This window comes from Dermochelys coriacea, chromosome 12 (genome assembly GCF_009764565.3).
Source record: "Dermochelys coriacea isolate rDerCor1 chromosome 12, rDerCor1.pri.v4, whole genome shotgun sequence".
Lineage (NCBI taxonomy): Eukaryota > Metazoa > Chordata > Testudines > Dermochelyidae > Dermochelys > Dermochelys coriacea.
Genome location: NC_050079.1, coordinates 39,641,573 through 39,666,761, shown reverse-complemented (window position 1 = coordinate 39,666,761; position 25,189 = coordinate 39,641,573). Strand labels below are relative to the sequence as shown.

Here is a 25,189-nt window from a genome sequence, read left to right as displayed (position 1 = left end):
TGAATCAGCAGTGGTAGGGAAAGGAAATGGAGACAGCGTGGATGAGTCAGTGAAGCGCCAAGATAATCTTGTGCTCTAGCTCGGTGCCCGGGCTCTGCCCTGTGGTGCCCCCACCCTCTGTCTGGAAGAGTGGTTGCTTTTCTTGAGTTTTGCTTTGATTGCTGATACGAACCACGCTTGAGGGTAGCTGCCACTGCGGCTCACCTCTGAGCCGCAAGGTTGTGGGTTCCAGTCCCACACTAAGCCTTGAGCCTCTTGCTGGTGCTGCCGGGCAGCCCAGGGGAGGCTGTGGTGATGCTAGAGGGGAGACATGATGGACAACTTGTGTTCCAGTGGAAGTAAAAGATCCCAAGTTCCGCTGGGGACGATTGTCCTGGCCGTTCTGCCTCTTCCTCAGAGCTGTGACGCGAGTCTGCGAGTGAGTGCCGGACACCTGCCACGCCTGCCTGTGCACCAGCATCGTCCATCTCCCTGAAAGCGACTGGGACCCCTAGGGTGGGAAAGGCTCCGGAGATGGTTTGGATGCCAAATCCTTCCTGTTTCCCCTCTCACTGTAGTGCCTGGCCTGAGCCACCATCCTTTCTTCTGTAGGCCGACTCCTGCGTGGAGGCCAGATTGTGTCTTTGAACCACAGCCCAAGCTGGAGGAGGCAGCAGAAGGCATGTGATGACTCAGCCAGGATCCCTCCCTTATGAAGGGTGCTGCGAGCACTCCCATCCTAGGGGGCTCTGCTCCCCACGCTGGCCCCGTGTGTCACTGCTGGCTAGCTCGAACAGCTCCTGATGGGCATTTCAGGGGAGATGGCTGCACAGCAGCCCTGACTAAATCAGCTTTTGGGGGCAGTTGCGGGCAGCCGGCTGGCTCGGGGTCTGCAGAGCCAGGGGATCGTGAGAGAATCCGCTGCCGTTTTAGCACTGTGGAGATGGGATATCCCATAGTCGCCAGGCGATAATCCCTCTCCACGTGGCTGCTGAGAGCGCACCTGGCATGTGGAGTCCAACTCCAGGGCCCTCCGTGCCAGACAGATGTTAATGAACTGGAGCCAGATCAGAGAAGAGCCACGAGAATGCTGAAGGGACGGAGGCTCGACTGGGGAGACAAGGGTAAAAAGTCCATCCGTGCGTGTCCTTCGGCTGCTCGGGGAGGGTCCGGGCAGGATCCCAGAGGAGAGGAATTGGAATTGAGCTGGGAGCAATGGGATGATACGTCATCAAAGGAACAGAGAACCTGGCTCTCTGGGACAGGACTGTGGAGTAGGGCCCAAGGGAAGAGTCGCTTATAAATAGAGGGTTAAATCACTGCAGGCTCCCTGTCAGGAAGAGCCCTGTCTTAGCCCCAGGGCCAACCGAGGTGACCCTGCCACGGCTCTTTGTACTATCGTGACTCCAGCACTGCTGGCTGCTGCCCCGGGAAATGGGGGCCACCAGCATGTCTGTGAGGAGTCCTGGCTCTTCGAGCTGGTGAATTGCCGGAGAGGAGCGACTCGCTCATGCAGCACTCGGGGTTTAACCAGCCCCAGCACTGACACACGGCTCCTCATTCTCCACCTGCCAGGAGCAGGATTAGAGAAGAGGGCTTGAACCCCGTCTGCATGCTCGGGATACCACTCCTGCCCGCACTGGCCTGCTCCACCAGGGAATTATGGGTCCTTCTTTCTCTAGTGTCAGCCCTGGCCTGCCCTCACTGTCCTGCACCCCTCCCGTGGTCCTGCTCGGAGCCGTGACTGCAGCTGAACGGCTATCCAGATCTGCCTGTGCGAACAGCCTGGGTCCTGGTGAGATGTGCCACAGTGCAGCATTGGCACCAGTGTCTGCCAAAGACCAGTTAGCCTCTTGGCCAGTGGCTCTGGGTGGGTGTGGGAGCTTTGTCTGCTCTGATGGGAGGGGTGCTGGGGCAGACTGGACTCGGGTGAGCAGCAGGGGCGCCCTGGCGCCATCCATCCTGGGGCAGGACCCGTCCTCGGAGGTCAGAGCTCACCTCTTGGAGCCCCTGATATTAACTCTGCTGTCCCAATGTCTCCCCCACTGGGGCTCACCCTGGGGGAAGCAGGCTCACTTCCCGGGCACTGGGCAGGCCCTCAGCGCTTTATCTCCAGGCTGGCAGCACCTCGCTGTGGGCAGAAGCCTTCCCTTGCCCGATGATACCATCGGGTACTGCCCCCAGATGTTTGACATGCAGAGGAGAGGAGGGGTAGTCGAGACCCAGACTCCATGAGCGGCGGGAGTGTGATGCCCCCTGGGGAGGGGGCTGGAGCGCCATGCCCCCGTGGCTGAGCAGGGTGGGTAGCTCTTAGGCTGAGAGGCCTGGGTTTCTCGGTCCGTGGGGGTTATTTTTAGGGCGAGGGGGGCGTGAGCTGTTCTAAAGTGGGCACCTTCTCTCCTTCCTCTGTGGTTTCCCCCAGGCCGGGCAGCTTGGGGACTCTAGTCTCCTGGTGGTTCCCGGGCGGTAGTGCCGCTGTTAATTATAGCCCGGCCTTGCTATGAATAGGCCTCTTGCTCTGAAATGGCCGGGTCCAAACACCAGGCTTATTAACCAGAAACCTCAGAGCCGAGCTGCATCCATCCAGGGAGGGAGGGAGATGCTGCGAGTCAGCCCCCCCGCCTCGCCGTGCTCGCTGCAGGAGCAGAGGGGCGTGTGGGGGGCTGGCTGCCCAGCACCTCAGCAGGAGCCCCATGAGGGGCGGGAGGCAGCCACAGATCAGCTGTTCACCATCTCCTGGGGGCCGTCCATGGCTGGGCTGGCGGGAGCTGCTGGGGGCCTCCGGTGTAGGGAGACCCACCACAGGTGGGCAGGCAGTGCCTCCCGCAGGGGGAGAGGTTGGCAGTGCCATGGCTTTGGGGCAGCTGGCAGGGCTTTGGGGTGTGGTGAGCGGACCACCCCTCCTCCGAGTGCTAGCGCAGCTGGCACTGGGGCCGCCCTGCTGCCAGAGCCCATCTGGATCGGGTTCCAGGACCGCCCACCCCCTGCAACAATTAAAAGATCCATAATCAGAACTGGCCTCCCTCGTGTGCCACCACTAAAAGCTTCTGCCCTTGAATATTTCATGGCTTTCATGCCATCTGAACCCAGCTCTCTCCGGCGAGCCGCAGAACAGACTTACAGTAAAGGATCATCATCACTGAGTGAGACTTTGGACGGGCCAGTTCTCCCTCCCCTCCCGGGATCTCTCTCTTTCCAGCTGGGAGAGGAAAATGTGAGCCTCCCCCCCGAGTCTGGCATCCTTGGATTTATGAGGCGTGCAGGGGGCTTAGCAGCATCTGGTGGAAGATTTGACTGGGGTTATTATCGGGGATGTGGGGGGGGTTGAAGTTATTGGCTCACCTTGTGGCTCTCGATTGGAAAATTCCAGGCTGGCTTGAGCCAGGGCCGCAGCCTGCGGTGAAAGGGGGTGGGGAGAGGAGCCATCCCTGGCAGGCTGCGGGAGCCCAGCTGGGTTTCATTTCTGCAGGCCCCAGGCCGAGGAAGGTGCGGTGGGGTGAGGAGGGGAGCCTGGATCCTTGGGCAGCTCCCCTTTGTCAGGGCCAGCTGGGCCCAGGGGTTTCATTTAAGCAAGAGGGGAGGTCCCTGAGACTGCCAGCTAGGGGGGCATTTGGGGTGGTATCACCCCAGGGATTTGCCCCCCACATAGGGACCCACCAGCTTGTTTCCCATGGGACCCCAGCCACTGGGTCATTACTGCCGCACCCAGCAGGATTGGCTCTGGCTCTGCAGAGCTGTAAGGCTCCGTATCCTGCTGCCCGTCACCTTCGCCAGCGGCTGTCCCGGATAGCACACCTGCAGTTTGGGGGCGTTTTCTCCTTCTTTGTGTCCTGGCTCTAACCCATACCCCATGTCTGACTCTGTGCCTCGCTTCCCCATATGTACCGGGGGGGGGGGTGATAGCCCTTTCCAGCATGACCAGGCATGCTGAGTTTAACTCATGAATGTCCATTGAGTCTGTGAGATCCTGGTGTCAAAGCAGCGAAGCAGTGGGAGGGAGGGAGGGAGGGAGGGGATTTTTACCTAAACCTTCCTGCTCTTGATGCCCAGCCTGCTGTACGGAATTAATGGGGCTGCCCCAGATGGGACAGCGTGGGCGGGGCGATGTTCCTCGTCCACTTCCAAAGGTCCCTTTGTGCTGAGAGCAGAGAGAAAAAACCCAGCACTGGGGACTCAATCCGTGGGCCCAGCATCTAATCTCCAGCTTCTCTCCCTGCCCCAGCACAAACACCCTAGCGTAAAACCTGGGCATGGTTTGCTGGATTTTTGCTTTATTTTAGTGATTCGGTGTCTATTTTATCTGTGTGGGACCATGATGGTGTGTACAAATCTCCCTCCACACATACCTCAGCTGGCCTGGTTTGTGCACATCACTGTGGTCACGGTGCACAGATATAGAAGTGCAATTGCACATGCATTTTAAAACTGAACATACACACACTGAGAGCTGGCCCCTCTTAGTTCCCTCTCCCGCCCCCGGAGTGCCGGTTCTGCTCCGCCTGGAGCTGGGATGTGCTCGGCAGCTGGCATCCCGGAGCATGCAGAAGAGAAGGTGGTGGCTGGCAGGAACGGGAGAATGTCTCCCCTGTGCCCTGTTCCTTCCAGGCTGTTTGGGACATCTGACTCATGCCGCTGGTCTGAAGTATTTGCAGGTCCCCTCTTCAAGGGAAGTCATAGTTGCAGCATGGCTGGGAGAAGACGAGACAGTCCCCGCCGGCATTGCATTGTGACGTGGCCTCCTACAGAAGAGACCCTCGGAAGGGGTGGCCCCTAGAACAAGTGTCTGACTGAGTTCCCCCAGGGGAGCCTGAGGTTCCTGCGGGAGGTGCGGGGGTTTCTCCTTCAAGCCATGCTCTCTGCAGGCTTGATCCTGCTATGTGCAGAGCACTCTGTCCTGATCCAGCAGGGCACAACACCCCGTTGACATCAAGCACATGTCTAAGCTTTGCTGGGTTGAGCTGGAGCGCTCAGCCCCATGCAGGATTGAGCCCTCATGGCTGGTCCTCTGTATGAAGTGCCATGGCTGTGAGCCACTGGCTAAGGATCTGATTGAGAATTACACAATCTCGGTCTGGCTGTTGAATGCCCAAAACTCGGGGCCTCGGGGTTTGGCTTGGACTGTCTCTAAGCTGGAGCAGAACCAAAGGGAGGTCCAGTTTCATCTCAGATGTAAGCTGATCACTTCGCATAGCCCACATTGCCCTGGCTGGCTGTGGCTGCCGTGCCCCGCACAGGGGTGTGTGTGGGGTACCTCCATCCCAGCCTGCCCGAGGGATGGTGCTCTCTAGTGGTGTGTGGGGCAAGAGTTGTTTCTCTGAGCTGTTTGCTTTGTGAGAGTGTGTCTGACTCCTCCAGCATTGCAGCTGGACAGGGCTGGCTGCATGTGTGCAAACAGGACTGATCCTTACACAGGCAGAGCTGTGCTGGTGGTGGACAAAGGCTGTGATAGGGTGTACACAGTAAAGTCCTTCCTGGGTCAATGAAGTGGGTGTGGGAACTGTCAGCCGTGTGTGAGAGTGAGAGACTCGGCCAGTCACATGGTGTCCCATCAGTTAATGTAGGAGCCTGGGGAGGAAGTGGGGATCTGCATGACACCCCTGAGATCCGGGGTTCATTCCCCTCTTGGTTTCCCAAGCCAGGGGATCCCGTCCCCCTCTCGTGTGGATTTACCCAGTTGTAGTGATGGGGGTTGGAGCTGAGACCCTCAGCTCCAGGGGTGCCCAGTTAGGTCTCAGGCCTCCGTCCATCACTTGTCTATGGGCAGGGCGTGTCCCACGCCCTCCTGACCAGGGGTTAGGCTGCCCAGCTCCTGCCATGCACTGTGCTACCCCCAGCAAGCCCATCTGCCTAGCAGCCAGCCTCTGTGCTTCGCTTTCTCTAGTGTCGGCAGTTACCCCCAGCTCTTTCTAAGCTTGTTAACCATAAAGGTTCCCGGGCGCAGGCTAGAGGTCACCCGTGAGCCTTCTGGAGCCTTAGCAGGCCCAAGTCTTTCCAGCCCTTCCCCCTGGTTTGGGCCCCCATGGACAGAAGGCCCGATCTGTTCGCTGGCACAGAAAGAAGGCCCCCAGTCAGTTCAAGCTCATCCTTTTTACACCAAAAGCCCTCTCTTTGTCTCCGAGTCTCTGGAAAACCCAGCCTGACCCAGTCTATGAAACTTCGCTGGGGGGTTCCTCTCCAGGGCTGGCTAGTGTCAGTGACTCACCTTAATCACCCCCACCCCTGGCTGTTCTGAGTTCCTGGAGGATCTGTGGTCCCCATTCCCGGGCCAGAGCACAGCCCGACATGAGCCATTCAGAGATCTGATTCAGTGGTCCCAAAGATACTGCCTGGGGGTGCAATATCAGTGTGCACCGGGCAGACTCCGCTGGAGTTAACAGGCATGTGAGGGCAAGATCCCTGCCCACCAAAGGCCTTCAGGTGAAGCATCTAGCCCCCAACTCCTGGGGGAGGCCTGGATACTGGTGCTGCTCTTGCTATGGTCTGGGCTACCCTGCACCAAAGCAGAGAGCCTGGCAGGCTCTGTGACAGCCCCACCCACATCTTCCCACAGCCTGGCAGACCGCGCCAGTCATGTTCCCAATCTTGCTAGTGAGGAGAAGGGTTAGTTCTCCCCCGTCTGCCTCACGTGGAAATCTCTGCTCCCATGGGAATCTCTCCCAGAAGGGACCTTTTGTTTCCCACCTGCTTCTTCAGTGGGTCTGTGTTTAAATGAGCCCCCGGGGGCCTTCCTGATTCTGAGTGAGACTTTCCTAGAGTTGCCTTGAAGGAATCCATTGCTGATAACTTGAGGCTGCTAGCACCTTTGCAGGGCTGGTGTGGATGCTCTTCTGCCTGTTTTTCTTTCCAGGTACAAGCGCTTGGAATTTACCCTAGGCTGATCCCTAGGGAACGTCATAAACCGTCCCCAGCTCCCATCCTGCTTCCAAACATCACGCCCCATCTATCTTCCGCCTCGGTCCTGATAGTCTCACGCTGTCCCTTTCAGCTGTGGGCCCCACTAAGAACAAAGTCCTCCCTGGCATATTCCCGGATTGCCCTGTCCGGATTGGCTGCAGCTTTTCCAGGAATGGGGGACCGCTGCTTGGACACCATGGACCTGCCGTGCAATCTGACCTGTGTGTGGATATCTCCCAGGATTGTGACAGCCTCCCTCCCTGCCTCCCACAGATCTGCACTCTCTCCCTCCTCTCTGCTCCTGGTGATGGAATGGTCCCCGCCGATCCTGCCCCTGCCATTCTGCAGGGAGAAATCCCAGGAGGCCTGGGGCGGGGAGCTGCAGGTCCCTCAAGCGTGGGTGTCTGTTGGGAAGTGGGCCCCGGCCCTCTCTGGGTGGGTCCAGCTGGACTCTCCTGGGACATAGCCCTCCTGATGCCAAGGGGCGGAAGGGACGTTCCTCCGATAGCATGCAGGGTGGCACATTCCTGGGTCAACCAACCTTGGAAGGTTTGGAGGCTGCTTCTCCCAACCCCTTGGGTGTGAGGACAGACACAGGGACCCAGCTTGCAGAGGACAGGGTGGGGAGTGTGCTCTGACTGTGCCCCCTGGTGGTCAGTTTGAGGAGTGCCATGTGGGTGGGGGTTGAGAGACCCCAGGCTAGGTAGGGGCTCATGATACAGAAGCTTTGTGCGTTTTGCTCCCAGTCTGTGATGCTGTGAGGGGAACGTGCGTTGGGGAGCAGTGCACCAACCACAGCTGGGGCTGGCCAGGATGCTGGTGTCCGAGCAGGCTGCTGGAATGCAGGAATAATGTAGCCACTTCCGGCGCAGTCAAACACAGCTAGAGAATGGCGTACGCTGAGACCCTCCAGCGGTTGAGTTGGTGGAGCTGCTTGCCGGGGGGAGGCCTGCGTTTGCACAGCAGTGGGTCAGGTCCCCTGTACGCAGTTGGCGGAGCGTTTGTGGGAGATGCAATCGTTCTCTGGCACTGGAAACATCACCCACATTGTGGGGTGTAGTGGTTAGAGCAGGGGGGACTGGGGTTCTCATCCCAACTCTGCCACTGTCTTGGTGCAGAGCCTTGGGCAAGTTACCCAGCTTCTCTCTCTCTCCCCCTCTGTAAAACAAGGATGCTGGCCGCAGTGTAAAAAGTATTGGGGCCCTCGCCTGGGAGGGGAGCCAGGAGGAGGATTTAATAACTGGGGGGTTATTTTTGTCTTCTAGGGCACACAGGTCGTCTCCTCCAAGCTCTCCTGGGAACCAGCATCCTCTTCCTCACTGCCCACTTGGTCTTCCAGATATGCCTGTACACTGTGCCAGAACTGGGCCAGCTGCTGGGACAGAACTGTGAGTACCGAGCCCCCATGTGGCTCTGCTGGAGGTTCTTCAGTGCAGCGCAGTAAGCTCCTCCCCGGGCCCCAGTCAGTCGTATTCAGTCCCAGCCCCATTACTGGGCCCATTTCGCCCGTCACTCCTCTCTGCTGGACAGATTTGGGAACCAGTCTGTTCCCTCTGGGGTTTGGCTGGGGTGCTCTCAGCACCTTTCCCAGACCTGAAGAAGAGCTCAAACGCATCTCTTTCACCGACAGAAGTTGGTCCAAAAGGAGATATTACCTGCCCCACCTTGTGCACATCACTGTAGTTACTTGTGAAATATCCCAGGCAGGTGTTGATATCTGAGCAACCTAGATCACAGCTGCACTGCACAGGCATCCACTCAGCATGGACTGACCAAGTATGCATTTGGTGGGCAGGGTGACTCTTCCCCAGTCTTGGTCAGGAATTGGCAGGGGATTCCCTCTGTGATTTTTCCAGGACCCATCTCCCACCCCCTTTCCTCCCCATTCTGGGGGCAAATGTAAATATTTGTTGCATCTTAGTGGTAGCTACTGGATTGATTCCAGTTAGCCCCATTTTTATCCCAAGCCTCTGCTCTTCTCTAAATTCCTTGCAAAATGCCCCCGGGCTCCATCCTGCTGCCCAGCGCAAGCTTTCCTGAAGCGCTGGCACTTTGCTTTCAGAGGTTACTTACTTACTTGTCGAACATCCCCAGATGGGCGCAGGCTGGCCGAGAGGCGAGCGGGGCAGGTGTGTGCCTCTGCCCTCCAGCCCCTGCAGTTCTGTCTGCACTGGATTCTGTCTTGGCCTATGGCATAAGGAGTCTGTTTGGTCTCTGGAGGCAGGGGGGGTCTGGCCAAGTGCCTTTCCTTTTCTCCGAGCGGAATTGGAGGCAGTAGGAAATTGTTTCCCTTATGGAAAGCCAGGCTTGGCTTCCACCACTTGTTCCGCCTTCTCTCCCCCACTCCCCCGGGAGCAGCCTGGCCGGTCAGGGCTGGGTATAGTACACACCAGTGAACCACTCCCCGGCAAGCCGGGAAAGCCAGTGGGAGAAATGTCCCCCTGCTCCCAAACTTCCTCCTTTCCCAGAGAGGTGCTCCCTGCAGCCAGTGCCCCCGTCTTGCTCCCCATGGGCCCTCCTTCCCCAGACCCTACAGATCTTCCTCCCCAGTGCAGCAGGGGGCAGAGGAAGAGGAGGAAGATGGGAGAGGGGGGTGTGCAGCCACCTCTGTCCCAGGAAACCACCTTCTCCTGGGCTTTGTCTCTGTGTCTCTCCTTTGGAATCCACCCAGAATATAGGTGTCCGCTGGGCGTCACCTGACAGTGCTTGGCCAATCCGATTGCTCAGCTCCCAGAACGGTCAAGGTGAAGGAGATGTACCTGTGTCACGGGGTCCCCAGGTGATGCTCTGGAACTGCTCCCTACGAAGCCAGTCTGGGGAAGTCTCCTCTCTGGGAGCAGCCTGTCTGCAGGGCAAAAAGCTCACCCGGCTTCCCCTCCCTGGGTCTGACCTCGGAGCATTCAGCATCCTCTGCCACTCCATGCGCTTCCCACAGCGAGTCCGCCCAGGCGAGTCCTGGGGAAGCCAAAGGGTCCTGCACCCCAACTCCGCAGTCAGACAAGACTCTCAGCCCGCCAGTAAAACAGAAGATTTATTAGACAACAGGAACATGGTCTAACACAGAGCTTGTAGGTGCAGAGAACAGGACCCCTCAGCCGGGTCCATTTTGGGGGGCAGTGAGCCAGACAACCACGTCTGTACTTCACTCCTCTCCCCAGCCAGCCCCAAACTGACTCTCCCTTCAGCCCCCCCTCCTCTGGGCTTTGTCCCTGTTCTGGGCCAGGAGGTCACCGGATTCCTTTGTTCTCCAACCCTTTAGCTCTCACCTTGCAGGGGGGAAGGGCCCAGGCCATCAGTGGCCAGGAAACAGGGTGTCGGCCATTCTCTGTGTCCAGACCCCTACACACACCTGCCTCTAGGGCTCTGCAAGGATCATACACCCTTATCCCACCACTTAGATACTTAAGAACTGCAAAGGGGAAACTGAGGCACCCCCACAATATTCAGAGAAAACATTAAGAACAGTCCCGCTTCATCGCAACCAGCCCCGGGTTGGGGTGCGGGACTTGGGACAGCTGAGCTGGGACTGTCTGGTGGTCCCGGCTCATCGAGTGGTGGTCTCGGCTTATCCTGTTGTATTCATGTTGATGGATAGTATGGGCCAAAGATGTTCCCGTAACCCCCATGTCCTATGTCAAACTGTGTCAAACAAGAGGAGGGGTCGATGTACAGAGACCTCCGCCAGCGTTGCCCCGGGGCAGGTGCCCCATTAAACAGCCATCTGACCTTTCGCGAAAGATGCAGCAAAGCGGGAGAGACCGTTCAAGCCTTGGGAATGTGACATCAGAACTACGGCTTTCACGTTCACCACATCCCTGGCCCTTGAACTGGCGAGCGTTTTTAGAAGGAGAAAGCCCCTGGTGTGCCAGTCCCTTGGGGGCGCTCTTAGAGGTCCTGCTGGGCCAGGGAGAAGTTTGCTGAGATGCGCTGGAGATGTCACTGTTGCTGCTGTCGTGGAAGTCTGGTCGGTTAGGTGGCTGGACAGTCAGAGAGCGGCGCGGGGAACTCTGGCACGGATGGCGTGTACGCGCCAGGCTGTGCCACATGGGGCTGCGGGTAGGAGATGCTGTGGAGGAGGGGGGATGCGGCTGTGGCACACAATCTTCCCTCTGCCCCTTCCATGGAGCAGTTCCCCACACCTGCTGACCCTTTCAATGAACTCGCTAACCAGCTGCAGAGCAGGTAGCGCCTGAGCTCTTGGCAGCCCTGCTGGCCCTGCTGGTGCTTGTTCCTGTTCTTGGCACCCTGCCCTTCTCATTCTTACGGGCCTGACAGGGAGAAGGGCTTTGCTGGCGGCATCCCCCCGAGCAGTACCACATCCCCAGGTGCTGGGTACATTGCTTGAGCCAGCAGCAGCCTGGGGCCAGGGTTGTGGGGGACTCTTTGCTATTCAAGGGGACCCATCTGCGCCCCCCCAATGTTGCCAGATATATCATGGCCCCATAATCGGGGGGGGTCCAGCTAGCCGGGCTCTGCTCCCAGCCAGGTGCTCTGGAAGGAAGGATGCACTCAGTAGTGCACGGCATGGCGTTAGGGATTCAGATTCCCTGCATGACAGGGGCACATTGTGAATGCATGAGGCAGGATTCAAAGGTCCATATTAATCCTTGATGGGTCTCCATTGCCGCTGCACCAACTGTGGCCGTGACCCCATGTGCCCTTCCCCATGTGCACTATGGGGAATCCACTCCGGCTGCAGGACTAAGAATGAGATGGCAATGCTATAGTCCTGACCCATCTGGGGTTATGGCAGTCCCCCCAGAGCAGGGCTGGGAACCCTGGTGTCTGGCTCTAGTTCCAACCTTGCAAATTACATTTTGCTTCCTAAATTCCCCTGCGGTTTCAGCTAGATTGAAGATTCTTCTTATCCTCTTGTGACAAAGTGGGACTGTTCTTAATGTTTCCTCTGAATACTGTAGGGGTGCCTCAGTTTCCCCTAGGCATTTCTTAAGTCTCTAGGTGGTGGGATAAGGGAGTGTAATTGTTACAGAGCAAAGGGCCAGGGTACATAAATGGCCACTGTCTCCTGGCAAGGGGTGGCCTGGGCCCTCCCCCCCTGCAAGGTGAGAGCTAAAGGGTTGGAGAACAAAGGAATCCGGTGACCTTCTGGCCCGGGAAAAGGACAAAGCCCAGAGGAGGAGGGGGCCAGAGAGAGTTTCAGTTTGGGGCTGGCTGGGGACGAGGACTGAAGTGCAGACGTGGTTGTCTGGCTCACTGCCCCCGAAAATGGACCCAGCTGAGGGGTCCTGTTCTCTGCACCTACAAGCTCTGTGTTAGACCATTTTCCTGTCATCTAATAAACATTTTGTTTTACTGGCTGGCTGAGAGTCACGTCTGACTGTGAAGTTGCGGGGCAGAACCCTCTGGTTTCCCCAGGACCCCACCTGGGCGGACTCGCTGTGGGAAGCGCACGGAGGGGCAGAGGATGCTGAATGGTCCGAGGTCAGACCCAGGAAGGCGGAAGCCATGTGAGCTTTTTGCCCTGCAGACAGTCTGCTCCCAGAAAGGAGACTTCCCCAGAGTCCTGACTGGCTTCGTAGGGAGCAGTTCCAGAGCGTCGCCCAGGGACTCCATGACACCTCTCCTCAATGGATACCGTGAAGCCGTTAGACAGCCGGCCCGTTCCACCTCAGAGGTGGTCACATTTCAGCTGTGGGCAAAGTGATCCCTGCATGGCTAGTCTGGAAAGAGCTTTCAACTCTTTGGAAGATGCTGTATAAGTGTGAAAAGAAAAGGAGTACTTGTGGCACCTTAGCGACTAACAAATTTATTAGAGCATAAGCTTTCGTGAGCTACAGCTCACTTCATCGGATGCACGAAAGCTTATGCTCTAATAAATTTGTTAGTCACTAAGGTGCCACAAGTACTCCTTTTCTTTTTGCGAATACAGACTAACACGGCTGCTACTCTGAAACCTGTATAAGTGTGAGATATAGAGGGCTGAGCCTGGCATTTCTATGGGCAAAGCGGAATGTATAGCATTTTCTAGGACCGCAATTGGGTGTGCAAACAGCCGGGGGCAGAAATAGCCGTCTGACTGTTCCCTCCCACGTGCCCTTGCAGTAACTTTGCACAGATTCGTGCGTGCCATTTTGCACACACGGGTCTGGTGATCTAGGCCTGCACTAGTCACACTGTTCCTTTAGGTGAAACATTCTAGTTTTGGGCCGTTTGGCTCGCAAGGGTCAAGCTGGTGAGTTACTGCAGGTGGCCGCCTGCAGTATCAGGCGCTGCTGGCCCTCAGCTCCCCTGCTCAGACGCAGTCCATCTGCTGCTGCTGGACTCAGCAACGTCTTGGCGTCTGTGTCTGTTCCTAGTGGGTTTGCCAGGCTAACTCCCTCTTTGTTTGCTTCTCCACAGGCAGCACGTGGGAAACGCTCGCCCGTCACATTGGGGTCACCAGGTAAGGGGCAGATCTCTGCGTTATGCCACGTGGCGCTTGGGTGGTGATGGATTTCTGGCACGCGGCCGCATGCACGCTCCACTGGGGTGGGCCCCACATAGGGAACCAAGCCCCTGCTGTGATTGGGCGTTGCCTGGGTGGTCACTGGGGCCATCGGGGGCCGGGCTCCAGCCCATGAACTGATCGCTGGGGGGAGGCTCAGAAGGCAGGTCCCCACCCCGGGGGAGTGTCTCACAATTGGGCCTTACGCCTTTCTCGGCAGCACCGTGTGGTGGGACAGGCCAGGGCCAGAGCCCACCTGTGTGTGCCGCCGGAGTGACTCTAGGCATTTGCTGCCGTGTTGGCAGAGGGCAAAGGCAGAGCTGGCATGTGCTCCGGTTAAAGCAGTCTCCTTGTCCCAGCTGGGTTTGCCAGCTTCCCGCCCAGCCTGGCGAGGGACTTGCTCGCCCAAGGTAGGGCCAGAGGGAGCTGTGGGGTGGCCAGCAGGAGCGCGTGGCAGGGTGCATTGCTCCCTGATGGTCTGTTCCCACACCCGTGGCTGAGCCGCGTGGGTCCCCCCCAACCACTCCCACTGGCCTCTGCCCGTGGGTCTCACACAGCGTGAGGGGCTGGCCTGTCGGCAGGCGAGTGTTTACCTCTCCCTCCCCCCGCCTTCCGACTCGTTCCCTCGCAGGCTGGACCTAACCGACATCCCCAACTCTGTGCGCCTGGTGGCTCCCGACCTGGGTATCCTGCTGGTCTCTGCTGCCTGCCTTGGCGTGGGCCACCTCATGCCCAAGGGCAGTGCAGCGGTGCGTGTCCGGAGGCTGGAGTCGCTCGAGCCCCTCGAACAGGTGAGACGCTGCCCCTGGCACCGGGTTCCCCACCAGCTGAGATGGCTGGTCTCTGACGAACGGAGCCAGGCCCGGGTGCGGTCCCTGCTGGGATGGCCCCTGCCCAGCGGCAGGAGGAAGCTGGTGAACTGCTCCAGCTGTGGGTTAGAGCTGTCAGGCTTTTTCACCCCGGGTATCTGTTAGACCCTCCAGTGGGCAGGATTCTTCCCCAGGGCTTTGTTCAGACTGGCTCTCAGTGTCTCAGGCGATGGGGTTTCTTCTAGACCAGACACACACACAAACAGCCTTCCCCACACACTTTTGGGGCACTGTCCTGTACAGGGCGTGGACTCAGGAATGACCCCCCCACCACCATTAGAGTCTGGACCTCAACAGAACCATTCCACAGCCACGGGGATCTTCCGGGCTCCAGCCATGGCCTTGACTTGTGCCTGCAGCTTCGATCCGTGCAGTGGGGGAAGGACTTCCAGCACAGGCCAGGCCAGGCCAGACCTGCCTCAGGATAATGAGCATTGGGTCCCCAGCTGGTGTGTGTTTCCTTTCCTTGCCAGCCACGGCCCTGCTCTTTCCAGAGCCCCAGCCAAGATAACAGGCTGGATTCCTTGGATACAGGATTGTCCTTCCTGTCCGGAGCAGTTCTGCCCTGTTAAACAGGGGCACCTGAGGTGGCTGCCTGGCACTAGGGCTTGTCTACACTTGAAACGTGGAAACAGCACAGCTGCAGCGGTGCGGGGATCCCCCTCCCCGAGAGGTGGTAACCAGGCGGACGGAAGATTTCTTCCATCGACCTAGCGCTGCGTATGCCGGGGGTTAGGTCAGCTGAACAGCGCTGCCGTGGAGGGTGGATTTTTCACACCCCTCAGCGACAGGGCGACCTCCCTTTTCAGTGTAGGAGGAAAGTGATCCTTGTGCATACGTGAGGCTTGTTTCTGCCGTGGCTGCGTACATGAGCCCAGTGGGCCTGGCGTGTGCACTAGCCTGGAGAGCCCTTGGGATGGGAGGTGTTAGAGAGCTGGAAAATGATGTACTTATTGTACCGTCTTGGCCCTCGTACAGGGGGAATCCCATTGGCTGACACTGAGCTCCTGGGAAAGAGGCCCCGAGGAGGAGTTCAGGGGGCTAGGTCTGTCTGGTCCCAGGTTAATCTGCAGCACAGAAGTGTCCCAACCTGTCTACAGCCAGCCCGCCGTTAGCACAGGAGCTGGCCAAGCTGAGCTCCCTCCTGGGCATTATTTAGCTTTTCAAATTGTTGCCGCTGGAGCCAGCTGGGAGCCTGGGAAGCTTGGCCTGGCTGAGGAAGCCCCAGAGACCACTTGTGGAACAGATGTGCTAATGGGATTAGCCAGGACCAGCGAACCTGCCCCCCTGGGAATCGCATTCTCGGCTGTGGAGTCTGGCACTGCTTAATTTGTGGGGCAGATCCTTCAGCTTCATGCTGGGCCTAGCCCTGCCCCAGCCCCCAGAGCTTGTGGGTGCTCAAGGGCTGACGGCGAGAGATTGGACTGTTCCAGCTTGCACCAGATGCCTGCTGCATGCCGGCCTTGCATTCATTGACCTTGCAAACCCTGACCGAATGAAGGGCTCTTCAGCTCTGGGGCCTGGGAGGGACCCATCCCTGGGACAGGGCAAGGTGCGGCCTCCTAACGGGGGACACGTCTTGTACTCGCCAGCCTGCACTGGATCTCCGCCAAGAGCCGGGGTTGTCTGCCTGCACTGACCCATTGACCCCTGGTGGCTAGGGCAGGTGTGCTGGTCACTAACCGCTGGTGCTGTTGGATGCCGTGGCCTGGCCGTGTGCTAATGAAAGGCCTGGGGAAGAACATGACCGGCCTTCTGGGTTGCCAGAAGGGAGGCAGCCCAGTCCAGTTTCTAGCTCCACCGCTGCCTCTGTCATCTGACCTAGGGAAAGTTGTGGTTCATTCCTGTGCCTCAGTTCCCTCTCTGGAAGAGGCGGCTCGGGCACCCCTTGTTCCCAGTGGATTTGGGAGGGAATCCCCCCCGCCACCCTGGGGAATATTTCTGGGAAGGGACGTGAGCTGGGGTTAAAGCAGAGGACTAGAAACTGGGGAGCTTTTCCATTTCCAGCTCTGGCATTGCTGTACTGCCACCTTGAGCCAGGCCCTCCCCTGCCCTGTGCCTCAGTTTTCCCATTGGTTTGTAAAGTGCCTCAGGCAGACGGACAGCTCTAGAGAAGGGCAGAAGGTTCGGATTCCCTTGGCCTGACTGACTGGGGTCACCTGGGCAGGGGGAGGGAGCCCCCAAACATGGGTGGGGCTCGGTTCCTCCCATTACCTGCACTCCCGGCTTAGTGCAGCTGTCCTTTGTCCTGCCTGCAAGTCACCCAAGGGCCCATCTGTGCATGGGAACGGGCAGGCTCTTGGCCCATTCACCGGCGGCCCCAGCTGACTTGCCCTTCCAAGGCACCACAAAGACTCACCTGAGGAGACCAGCACCCAAGGTTGATCCTGGCACAACCATCCACAAGCTGCTCCAAGCCTGACTCACCCAAGCCCCCTGAGCGTGGCTCTGGGTATGAGGGGCCCCAAGGCAAGTTGGGGAGAACCCCACAGAGAGTGTGGAGCACAAGGCCAGGCCCCCCACCCATCCTGGTCCTGCCTGGCCTGTGTCCTGTGAGCCTGGGTCATGGATTGATAGCAGCCAGCTGCTTCTGCCATGGATACAGGGTGCCCTGGTGTGATGGCAGAGAATCTGGCCCGTTGTATTTCCCAGCACAGTGGGGGGCGAATGGAAGGATGAGGCCAGTCGGTCCCATCCCGGACTGGTGCTTCCCTGCAATAGCCCCGGCTGGAGACTTTGTTAGCTGGTCAGACAGCTCTCATGTAACAGCCACCGGCTGCAGGAGTGAGTCTGTGTCAACCCTGGGAGGCTGCTGGGGAGAGAAGTCAGGGGTCGTAGCCTCCTGCACCGCTGATCTGATCCAACCCCTACTGGTCTTAGAGAGGGAGGCCAGCCCTCCCCGCTGGGCCCTGCCGCCAGCCCCCAGTCCCTGAGTTAGCACCCAGCCATGAGCTGCAAGGCAAGGCTGTCGCCAGCTCCAGACTCCCGGCATATTGGAAACCTTGTTTCAGGAGCTGGTGTGCCCCTCTGCCGATGGAGCCAGCCCAGCGCGCCTGGCTCAGTGCTGCGTTCACATGGCCCAAACTGCCCATGTCCACTCCCAGGCAGATCCAAGCACTGGCACAACCGCAGTGCCAATAAACCACTGGCCTCGAGCGAAACGTGATCTCCGCAGTGGGGAGAGCCAGCCAAGCGGTTTCCTCCCAGCACTCACCCCACACTCCCTCTGCTCCACAGAGAAAGTTTCAGGGAGTCTGCCCAGATAACCGGAGTCTTAGCACTGCCAGTGCACACTGGGTTCAGTTCTACTCCGAAACCACACGGACGCTTTGGCCTCCTGCTTCTGCACATCCTCCAATATCTGGACCCCGCACAGTTCTTTCCAGCCTGTCAGCTGATACGCAGCCCAAGATCTGGCTGCTGCAGCTACGAACCCAGATTCGTAGCCCTCTGGTAGCACCGTTTGCAGAGGATCTCAAAGCACTTCACAGATCTTCGCACTGCCCCTGTGAGAGAGAAATCCCTTCTCCCACTGGTGAAATGCAGCCGAGCTGGAATGGAGATGTCGAGCAGCAGCTGAGGACAGGATGTGCAGGGAGTGCTGAGCACGTGGCGGGCTTTCTGGGCGGCAGAGTGGAATTACCACAACGTGAGTCTGGCGAACATGCGGGGCCAGAGCCCCCCCATTTCTGCTCCAGGAGGGCGGAGCTCTCTGACAGCCGTAACACCTTGGTGTGTCTGTTCCTTTGCAAGTCACCGGCTTCCCAGCTCCCACCCCAGGGGCTTTGGAAGGAGGTGGACGCACGGAGCCTTTTATCCCGCTGGGGGGATCCAAGCATGGAGCCAGCGTGAGGATCTAGGCACGGAGCAGGCAGGACATCCGTGGCGGGTGAAGAGGACAGAGCTGCTCCAGGACTTCTCTAGCCCCCACTGATTTGGGAATGGTTTGGATGTTGGACCCTTTGGAGGCCAAACCCCAAACATCTGACTGGCCAGGCTCCCCATTGGAACTGCCCATCCTCGAACTCAGGGCTGTTTGTTGGGAAAATCACCAAGAAAATGGCCCACGAGCAAAATCACCAGGCCTGGCCTTGCCAGCAGCGGGATACCTCTGGTGCCCTGAGACGGGGGGGGGGGGAACAGCCCTGTCCCAGTGCAGCGTAGAGTCTAGCACACCCTTTGTGACAGCCGTGTGCTTCCGCCTTTCCAGCCAGAGGAGAATGAGTCCTGCCCAGGACCCCACACGCTGGGCTGGGGATAAGGAGCTGCCTCACCAGCTGGATTGGCAGAGCTGGGCCTGAGTTGCCCAGAGGCTGGGGTTTGGAATCCGGGTGTGTGGGTCTGGCGCTGCCTGGCACGGGGGGATGTTGCAGGCAGCGTTCCCCCCATGCCCACCTGGAGGGAGCTCCTGTTCCTCAGCCCCCCCACCCCCATCCCTTGTTCCGGTGCCTTGTAAAACCCAAGGTGAGTCACCCAGCGAGCGGAGGAGGGACCGTGTTTGCTCCTCGGTTACCATGGGGACCCTAGCAAACAGCCCGAGTAACAGAGCCGATATTATGTGGGGCTCGCCAGAGGCCAGGATGCAGCTGGGGCCAGGGCCAGATGGGCTGGTGGCCGAGAGTCACCGCCTGCAGCTCCTGGAAGGCTGGTCGGAGTCTCCCCCGTCCCGCGGCCTCCCTGTCCGGCCCCTGCTGCAGCCCCTGGGCTTCATCCCTGGAGCGGTGCTCCTGGAGAGCTGCCCTCGGGGCCAGGCGCAGCTGGGTCTGTAGCCCAGGCTCCAGGGCTCACCGCAAGGGGTGTCTGGGGGCAGCGGGGTGGCACATGCAGCCTTCTCCCTGGTGTGCTGTCCTGCAGCGCACTCCACTCCCAGCACAGAAAGCCCCTCCTGTCCCATCCCTTCAGACCCTCGCCGAATGGTGACCAGTGGAACGAATCCTCCCCCCTGAACAAACCAGCTTGGCAGGTCCATCCCCAGCCAGGGCACCCAGAGGTGCTGCGAGGGCAGGATGCTGGCACTCAGCTGATGAGGCCAGGAGGTCACCGCTGTGTTTGAGGAGTTGGTGTTTTAGAAGCAACCAATCACTCGAAGCCTGAAGGGGAAGCCTAGGAATTGCAGCTGCGGAACTGAGCATTGGTCCGTCTAGCTGGAGGAGAGGTCAGTGCTGGGTGCTTCAGAGGAAGGTGGGAAAAGCCCACAATGCACCTGGCTAAGGCTACACCCTGGAGGGGATGCTTTACTGCCTCAGCTGGTGATCAGCTTGTGGCCTGAAGCCTGAGGATCAATTGCCTGAGTAACTATATCCTAGCAAGTAGGACTTCTAATGCTGCAGTCCATGGACATCTGGAACCTTTGTTGTTCACCTCACTAATACCCTGCAGCAGTGAGTCCCACAGGTGAATTGTATATGGCATAGAGAATTCTCTTCTCTTCTGTGTAATGCTGGTGCAAGGTGCTGGACCGGCAGCTCCAGAGCCTGCAGGCTAGAACTGCTAGTGCAGGTAATGGCACTGCATTTCCCCAGCTCTGATCCGTGCCCCTGCCCTGGAAGGGGCACCCCCAATGGAGAGAGCTGCTCTGCTGAGCCCAACAGCAAAGTGGCACCCAGTGTGGGGTTTGTTTTGTGACAGGGACACAGGACTGAGGCCATCAGGGCAGCAAGTGGCCATGGGATGGGAAAGGCCTCTGGTGACTACCAGTCAGCGACCATCTCCTGATCCTCCTCTTCTTCATCTGACTTGCCCCTGGTTCCTCAGAGGCAGAGACCTCGGGTTGGGAGCACTCGTCCTGCCAAGACGGACAATGTTTTTCTCATTAGCGGTGCCTGCAGTTCCAGGAGCTGCCTGGACCGTCCCAGGAATTGTCTGAACTGGTGCCTGTGTTGCATTTGGGTTGGTGCGGCCCCTGGCCCCTGTGAACATTCCTTGAGACTTAAATTCCTTAGTGAGAGCTCGCCTAAGCAGCCCCAGGCCATGGATCTGGGGAGCAGGGCCTCCTGCCTTTCTGGATCAGACACTGCCCAGATCCCCCCATGTTCTGCCCCAGCTGGTACCTGGGGTCACCTGGCAGGAGGCCGAGCGGCCAGTGCAGTGAGCCAGGTGGGAAGGAAATTTCCCTCTGCGGTTTGGAGATGCATGTCTGGCTGCACTGAGGGTCTGGCTTGTTTGGGGACCTTCGTGGTAGTGGGTGCTGTGTTCAGTGGAGATGTCCCCCTGCTGTCACAACAAGCTGTCGGGGGCCTTGGGGTGCTTGGAGGGGCAGAAAGCAAAGGCGGAGCTGGGGCAGCCCCGCGGGGGATGTGGTCTTTGGCCAGCCTCAGGCCCAGCTGCACTTGGACTGAGATCGGGGGCACAGAACCTGGCCCTCTCCCGCTCCTGCTGGGAACGTTAACTCTTCAGCTCCTCCCAGCCCAACGCCCTGCCCTGTCCGCCTCAGAGCTCTACAGCGCCAGTGTCAGACACTGCACCGCCCCGGGTTGCGAGGGGGACATGTGTCGGGGTGTTCTCGTGCGCCTGCTGGCCAGAGAGGGGGCTGATTGCTGCACCCAGGGTGGTTCGGGGCGGCTGGCTCATCCTCAGAGCTCTGCCAATGTGCCTTGGGCCTAGTCTAGCCCTTTCGTGGCTGAAGGCTGCCAGTCCTACCCAAGTTTCAGAGTAGCAGCCGTGTTAGTCTGTATTCACAAAAAGAAAAGGAGTACTTGTGGCACCTTAGAGACTAACAAATTTATTAGAGCATAATAAATCCTACCCAACTGGCAGATGGGTCCAGACAGGGGCCAGGTAGAGACCCAGCAAACTCGTTTCAGTTCATGCGCCCAGAGCTGAGCGCTTTAGAGCTCCCTGGTCCCTGCTTGGTGCCTGGGCTGAAGAGACTCACTGGCAGAGAGCTGAGCTTGCGTCCCATGATGGGGACCTGGTCACCAGCATCCTGCGTGGCGTGGCCTTTAGGGAGCTGCGAGTGGATTATTGTTTCTAGTCTTGTGCTGGCTGTGTGGCTGGATGGGAGCAGGGCCTAGTGATTAGAGCAGAGGGTCCGGGTTTGGGTTCTGGCTGTGTCCTGACTTGCTGTGCAGTGCCATGTCTCTGAGATGGGGGCAGTGCCCCCGGTGCCCTCCTTCCAGAGGTGGCATGAGGCTTCATGCCGGAAGGATTGTAAAGCAGCATGAGATTCCTCAGCTGCTACGACCTAGCTGCTTTCCCCAGTTGCTCAGACAGTTCTGGCATGGGCCTGTCCAAAGCCAGCTGCTCGGGGATAGACCGTTCTGATTGCTTCTGGCCGCGCTACCAGTGGAGAAACCAGGGGGCTTCTCCCCATCCTCTGTGCCCCCGGCCCACAGGAGACAGAGCCCAGCCTAACTCGGGGCCGGCCAGGTCTTTTGTTTCCCATTGGCACTGGCCCGTGAGAACGTTGCCCAGTGAGGTGGCTGGCACAGCTGCGCCGGTCCCTGGGTTGCGCCAGCCGCTACTGCCAGGAGCCCCTTGGCTCAGCTAGGGGGAAATGCCATCGGGGCGGCTCAGCTCTTGGGTGCTGGGGGGGGTGGTTTGCAGAGAGCTCAGGTTGGACCAGGGTGAGCCAGGGGCCACGGAGGCTGGAAGCTGCTAAGTCTCAGCTGCCCCAGCCCCCCACAGGGAGGCAGGTGGGAAGTGCCCGTGTCCCACAGGAAGCTGCAGCATCTGATCTCTCTTTGTTCCCAACACTGGCTGTTTGTCCCAGCCCGGCCTCGTGGATGGGGCTGCCTGGGCCAGCCATGGGGAGCGCCCAGCAGGGCGCCTGGCAGAGCTGGCCCCGCAGAGCTGATGGAGGCTGGCAGCTGTGGGGGGAAGGGGGAGGATTTTCTCTCCAGCCGTGGCACTTGGTGCAGCAGCTTCCTTCGGCCAGCGCTCTTGGCAAGCCGACCCGGGCTGGGACCACACGCAGGGCACTTAGCTGGGCATTGGAGACCACAGGATGCATGGGGACAATTCCCTGCCCACCCTTCCGACAGCGGCACTTTAGGGACAAGAGGGTCTAGGCTTAGACGGCGAAGGAGGGGACTCACCTGGGGTGACCCCAGAACATGGCTCCTTCATGCCTTTAATTGGGCTCAGTGTGTGGCTGCAACCCGCTGTACCCCAGCCTGCTCTCTGAGCATGGTATCCCAAGGGCCCTCGCTTTCTACCATTGCTGTGAATTTTAGCTCCACGTGTCCTCGGTCCTGTTTTGTGACTGGTGCTTGTGAGCCATCAGCCCTGGGCCTGGCAGCCTGGCGGGCGAGACGCCCTGGTGCTGATGGTCGGTGCCCAGAGCAGAGCCAAGGTCTGCCTTGGCATAGCTCTCCTGGCAGAAATGGAAATACCTGGTGAGGGCCTCAGCCCCATAATTCAGTGGGGTTCCACCTCCAAATCCCACAGCTGCAAAGGCCTGGCTCCCCTGGGTGCACAGCAGGGACCCTATCGATACATCCAGCTGGGAAGGAGGGAGCTGCCCAGTTCTCCTCGGCTGCCAGTTAGGATTGACGCACTCCCTGGCCCTGGGCCCGGGCCCCCTCTCGCTGCAGATCCCCATAACGGGGGCCGGCAGCGAGTGCAGAGGTGAGGGTGGAAAGGCTGAGTGGACGGCCGGCTCTGGGGGAGGGTTCCAGCCAGCCCTCATGCCGTTGAGCTGCGGTCTGTTTGTGTGCGTGAAGTAATCTGAACTGGATCTGAACCCGGCGCCCCGAGCCCAGTCAGCTGGACGGTGCCAGGCTGCGGCTGGAGCCCAGTCAGCTGCAAATACCTTTGCTGCGAGAATGGATCAGCGCGGAAGGCGGCCTGGAAAATTGCTCGGTGCTGGGAACCCAGGCTGCAGCGCCAAGAAAAACAGGCTTTTTGTAATGTGTTTTCCAAGCAGCTAATGAGACAAACAAGGCCAGGTGCAGGGCTGCGGGGTGGAGCGCAGCAGCAGCTGGCTCCCACACCAGCAGGGCTGGTGCTGTTGTTCCAGAGCCGCAGAAAGCGGCGATTGCTGGAGGATCGGGCAGCATGTGAGTGAGCAGTGACCAAGCTCCTGGTGCAATGTGCTGGTCTCCAGCGGTCTCCATGGGGTGGGGCAGGTCCCCAGCCTGCCTCACCCTCCCACCCCCATGTAACATGACCCAACCCAGAAATACTCCCAGGTTGTGACTCTCTGACCTGGAGGGTCAGGTTATGGCTGGGGGGGGACACCACTGTACATGGGGTGATGAGACACCTTTGCCCCCCCAGCCCCACCCCACTCATGGGTGAGCCCAGCCCACAGTCTGGGTCTGAATCTGTCAGCAACGGGCTGAACCTGACCCACCAGAACCTTGGAAGAGCCTGGATCTGGACATTGCGGCCCGGGCTCCTAGCCTGGTAGGCAGCATCGCTCAGCGGGCAGGACGCGCAGCTGGGAGCCGGGACTCCTGGGTCCTCGTCCCAACTCTGCCATTGATTCACTACACCGTGGGGGAGTCGCTTCCCATTGCTGGGACTCAGTTTCCCCTGTTGTGAGGTGTGAGTGAGGATGCTGCGATGGACGGCTGGAAAGTGCCCTGCGAGAGCAGCAGAGCCCAGGGGGATCCCAGATCCCTTTCCCCTTCCCAAAGGTCTGGAGAAGCCCCTGCCTCTGAATCTATGGCGTTGTCTTGGGCGCTCGCTGTTAGAGACAGGAGACCAGGCTGGCTGGGCCCTGCCCTGCTCCGGTGTGGCAGCTCTGTACCTAGGGCTGCCCCCTTGTGCCCTCGCCAGGCAGATCATGCATGGCATTTATATGTAGCTGCAGCTGGGCTGCTGTTGTCTGAAATCTCTGAACCTCCCAGGGGCTGAAGGGTGCAGCGAAGGGAGGAAGAGGCAGGTGGCCAAGCGGCTCCCAGCATGGCTGGTACGTGGCCCGGTGCAGCTGCTCCGGCAGCAGATTCCTCGTTGCTCCGTATTTATTCTTCCCTCACCCGCCTTGCTGTGGAAATGGCAGGTGCTTTGGAAATTGAGCAGGATGGGCAGCTGGTTCCACTGTGACTCCCTTTAACACCAGTGTCTTCTCCAGCTATCCTCCCACGGGAGCCCTGGTGGGGAGCCTGCTGCCTCTGACAGCAGAAGACGGTGCTCTTTCCCAGCATCTGCAGCAAACTCCTGCTGTATCACGTCCAGTCCTCTCCAGGGCTTTGCTGGTACCTTCCACCTGAGACCCTTAAAACACCAGCTGGCTGAGTCTGAAAAAATCTCTGCAAAGCAGGTTTGGTTATCCCTGTTTTACTGATGGGGAAACTGAGGCATGGAGCCAGGGTGTGACTCACCCAGGGTCAGTGTCAGAGCCAGGCCCAGCCCCTGACTCCTGTGCTCTAGCCACTGGTCGCTGAAATGACCATGGTGTGGGGTGCAGAGCCCTCTCGTGTGGGGCTGGTAAAAGGGCCAGGCCATTGGGCATGTAAACCAGACCCATAGAACCTCCCCCACCCGTAGGGCCAGCGCCACAGGCTGGTCTAGAACAGGAGCCTCCATCTCCATTTATTCTTCTCAGTGTGTTGGCGAAAACCGCAGCCTGACCATACTGCCTGCATCTCCCGACCCGTTCATTGCTGGGGGACCATGTCTGTCCGGTGCTCTGTACAGCCAGCGTGACTGATCCCTGAGTGTGGGCTCTGCTCCTGCCCTCCCTTGCTCTTGCCCCCGGTGCCCTGCCCAGAGACCGATTGAGGGTCTCCTTTCCCCGGCAGGCTCCATGGCTGTGTCGTCCTTCTCTGCATTCCATGGCTCTGTCGGCTCTGCGTCGCCTGGCCGGAGCTCAGCTCATCCTGGGCTTCTGACTAGCTCAGTGCCTTTGTACTGTAGGGATAAGGAGCCCTTTGCGTAAACCAGGCAGGTCAGGGGCACCAAAGGCATCTGGAAGATGGGGAAACTGAGGCACAACGAGAGGCAGTGACTTACCCATGGTCACACAGTGAGTGTGACGGAGCCAGGAATAGAACTCTGGAGTCCTGCTCCTCCCCCACCCCCACCCTGGTGCTAACCACTAGTCCATGGTGCCTTT

At 59.1% G+C, this 25,189-nt stretch overlaps 1 protein-coding gene across 1 annotated transcript in view; it reads left to right on the top strand.

The window, feature by feature from the left end:
* The window catches only part of PIEZO1 (piezo type mechanosensitive ion channel component 1), a 104,988-nt gene that overhangs the window by 44,432 nt on the left and 35,367 nt on the right, over nucleotides 1-25,189 (top strand). Inside the window, 3 exon segments of the mRNA XM_043494905.1 lie at nucleotides 8,139-8,261; nucleotides 13,234-13,276; nucleotides 13,950-14,109. Of these exon segments, the coding sequence (XP_043350840.1) occupies nucleotides 8,139-8,261; nucleotides 13,234-13,276; nucleotides 13,950-14,109 (326 nt within the window).